The 2,916-nt window shown below is 41.3% G+C and overlaps 1 protein-coding gene across 1 annotated transcript in view; it reads right to left on the bottom strand.

The window, feature by feature from the left end:
* Positions 1 to 1,489: 1,489 nt before the first annotated feature.
* The window catches only part of LOC121922332 (keratin, type II cytoskeletal cochleal-like), a 29,744-nt gene continuing 28,317 nt past the window's right edge, over positions 1,490 to 2,916 (bottom strand). Inside the window, exon 9 of the mRNA XM_042451616.1 lies at positions 1,490 to 2,682. Within this exon, the coding sequence (XP_042307550.1) occupies positions 2,495 to 2,682 (188 nt within the window). The 3' untranslated portion in view covers positions 1,490 to 2,494. The remainder of the gene's footprint in view (positions 2,683 to 2,916) is intronic.

Consider the following 2,916-nt stretch of genomic DNA (forward strand, 5'->3'; position numbering starts at 1 on the left):
TCTCCCATAGACTTCAGACTCTCTGGGTGGCCATTGGTAAGCCATGACCTACCTGTCTAGTCAATCTCCCATCTGAAGAAATAAGCCTTCCTGCCCCCACCTATTTTGAAGAAGTCTTGTAAGGATTGCTTAGAGAAGAGAAATATGATTTGTCAGTTCCTGGAGTAATTGGGCATGCAAATCAAGATTTTTTCAAGCTGCCTCAGTGGTAGTGGTAGTCACAGCATCATCAGTACAATTATGCTGACAAAAGCCAAGTATAAGTGGGAAGTAAGTAATTAAATAGTAAATAAATGGGAAGGATGCCACCCGCAAGACTGAGCAAATAAAAATCATTTGACCAAGTTGCTACCACACTGCAGAATTAATGCAGTATGACACTGCTTTTAACTATCATGGCTTCATCTTATGGAATCCTGGGATTTGTAGTTTGTTATGGTACCAGAATTCTCATTCATACGGTTTCCATAAGTCAAAACTGATTTGGTGGCAATAAACAACAATATTGTGATTGCTCTTTGGAATTTGACCATAGATATTGGACAAATGAATTATAACAATGAAAAGTCATGTGTAAGCCTGCAGGGCAAGACCTTGAATGTTATGTATAGTGCAGATTCATAAAATTCAAACAGAGATTCATTCTTTGTGCACTCCTGGTAACAGGTAGCTTATGCAGCTTCACAAATGCAGTATCTGTAGCAGCTTTTGATTGGGACAATTATTGAAAGCACCAAAACAGAGTCTCCTTCCAGACCTCCCACAACTTCTTGCTGATTCCTATACTGTCTGGGTCTTTTGATCCAGAGGTGGAAAAGAGGTTGCTGTGATGCACCTTTACCACAATTTCCCTATTGTTCTGCTAGAAGAGGCTGGGCAGTGCCACACATTACAAGTTAGGAAGCAGCAATAATGGCACAGAGATTATTAGGGTAGGACCTTCATGGATGCTTTTTGTAGCTGTCAAAACTAATAGCTGCTTCAGGCATCCAAAGGCTTCTGTTTCCATGAAACCATGATCGCAAGTTGCTGTGTGAACTCTTCATGACTTCTAAAACCAGGTCTTTCCATTGTTTTTGCAGTGACATCACAATTCCAGTCCTCAAATACTACAAGTTCATTGATTGCCCATCTCTTCTCCACTGACAGCCTTAAAGAAGGAGCTCTAGTGTGACACCTAAAGATTTCAAAAGGCCTGTTGAGTATCAGGATTTAAAAGTAGTTTGTAATGGTGTGAGCAATGTCTTGTTTTTACTTGCTAACAGCAGAAGCCCTTTATATATCAGTTGCTGGGGAATGAGAGATAGAGGATACAGTTCTACTCATGTCCTGCTGGTGGGCTTCCATGATGCACCTGGTTGACTACTGTGAGGAGAGAATGATACACTAGGGAGGCCTTTGGTCTGATTCAGCATTTATCTTCTTAAGCTGTTATATGATTACAATGTGGAATGGCAAGTATCAGAAAACAGAATATGACTTTTTTTTTGGGGGGGGAGGAAAAGATTACTCCAATTTTATTTCATTGATGTTTACACGTGTCTTTCTTCCTGGGAAAATTAGACAGACAGGATAAAAGGAGATAAAGGGGATGCAATTTCTGCATCAAAAATAGACAATATGACATTTACCTGGGTATTTTAGAACAGCTTTTTGCAACTTGGTGCTTTCCAGATAGGTCAGACCACAATGCCCACAAACACAAGAACAATGTTCACAACATCTACAATGAACTACAATTCTCATTTTTCACACCAAGACATCTGAAACACATGAGGGTGCAAGAAGGCTGGGTTAGAATTTCACTATCCAGGTTAACTGTTTTGTCAGTAAAATCAAATACAGCGCTCCCCTTCATCTGAATGGAGCCAACTCCAGAATTTAGGCTGTCTGGGGATGACACAGCTGTGTCTTCACTACCGATCGTGATTTAACAGGTGAATGCTGGGTAAAAGGGTGTTACTTTTTCCTCTGGATTTTCAGAGAATGTTTCACATTGCTTGTGAACCCCAAGTTATGTTTTATGCCCAGTTTGCAGCCACTTTGGGGTGAGTATGGGGTTTCCCACCATTGTAGACAAGCCCAGTGAAACACACATTCATTCCCAGGACAGGTTGAGTATCTCTTATCTGCAACTCCAATATAAAACTTTTTAAGCTATGTACCTGTATTGTATTTGCAAGGCATGAGAGAGATGTTAGAATCTATGAAATGGCAGGAGGTGTGGATTCACACTAAGCACTGTAGTTGGATTTCCACCATTTCAGATTCTCTCTCCAGCCTCATTGTGTTTCATTATGTATATGCAAATACAGATATTCCAGGAGCACCCTGAAATATGAAGCACTTCTGGTCCCAAGGATTTTAGATAAGTGATACTCAACCCATATTTTCTTTCTTTCTCTGTGTGGGTGTGGACAGATAATGCAGTATGAGGGAGACTGGTTATGTATTTTCTTTGTTTCAGGCAGTGATGACCGTTGCTGTTTGGAGTTTAGTTTCTGACGCTTCGCCTGGTTGAGCTTGTGCTCACGCTGTATGTTGATTTCAGGCTGCCTGGACCACCACCAGAGGAAAAGCTCAGACCTCCACTGCCCATTCCGCTCCCCAGGCTGATTCCTCCACCGTAGCCAAAGCCACCTCCGCTACCATATGCAGAACTACCAGTAGTATTGAGCACAGCTGCCAAACAGAAGAAACACAGTGTATTTAGATGAGACATAAGAGCAACCTGCCCTTGTTAATAAATGCAATTGACTTCACTTGTCCTCAGACATTATCAGGTTGCCAAGTCTGACATAGCACTACCACATTCTCATTCATGGCATGATCTCTAATCAGCTGAGATCAATTCAGTGACTAATCCAGGAAAAAAAGCTGCAGCCAACCCTACAATAAGATGCCTAGTTTTGATGG

This window comes from Sceloporus undulatus, chromosome 2, assembly GCF_019175285.1.
Source record: "Sceloporus undulatus isolate JIND9_A2432 ecotype Alabama chromosome 2, SceUnd_v1.1, whole genome shotgun sequence".
NCBI lineage: Eukaryota > Metazoa > Chordata > Lepidosauria > Squamata > Phrynosomatidae > Sceloporus > Sceloporus undulatus.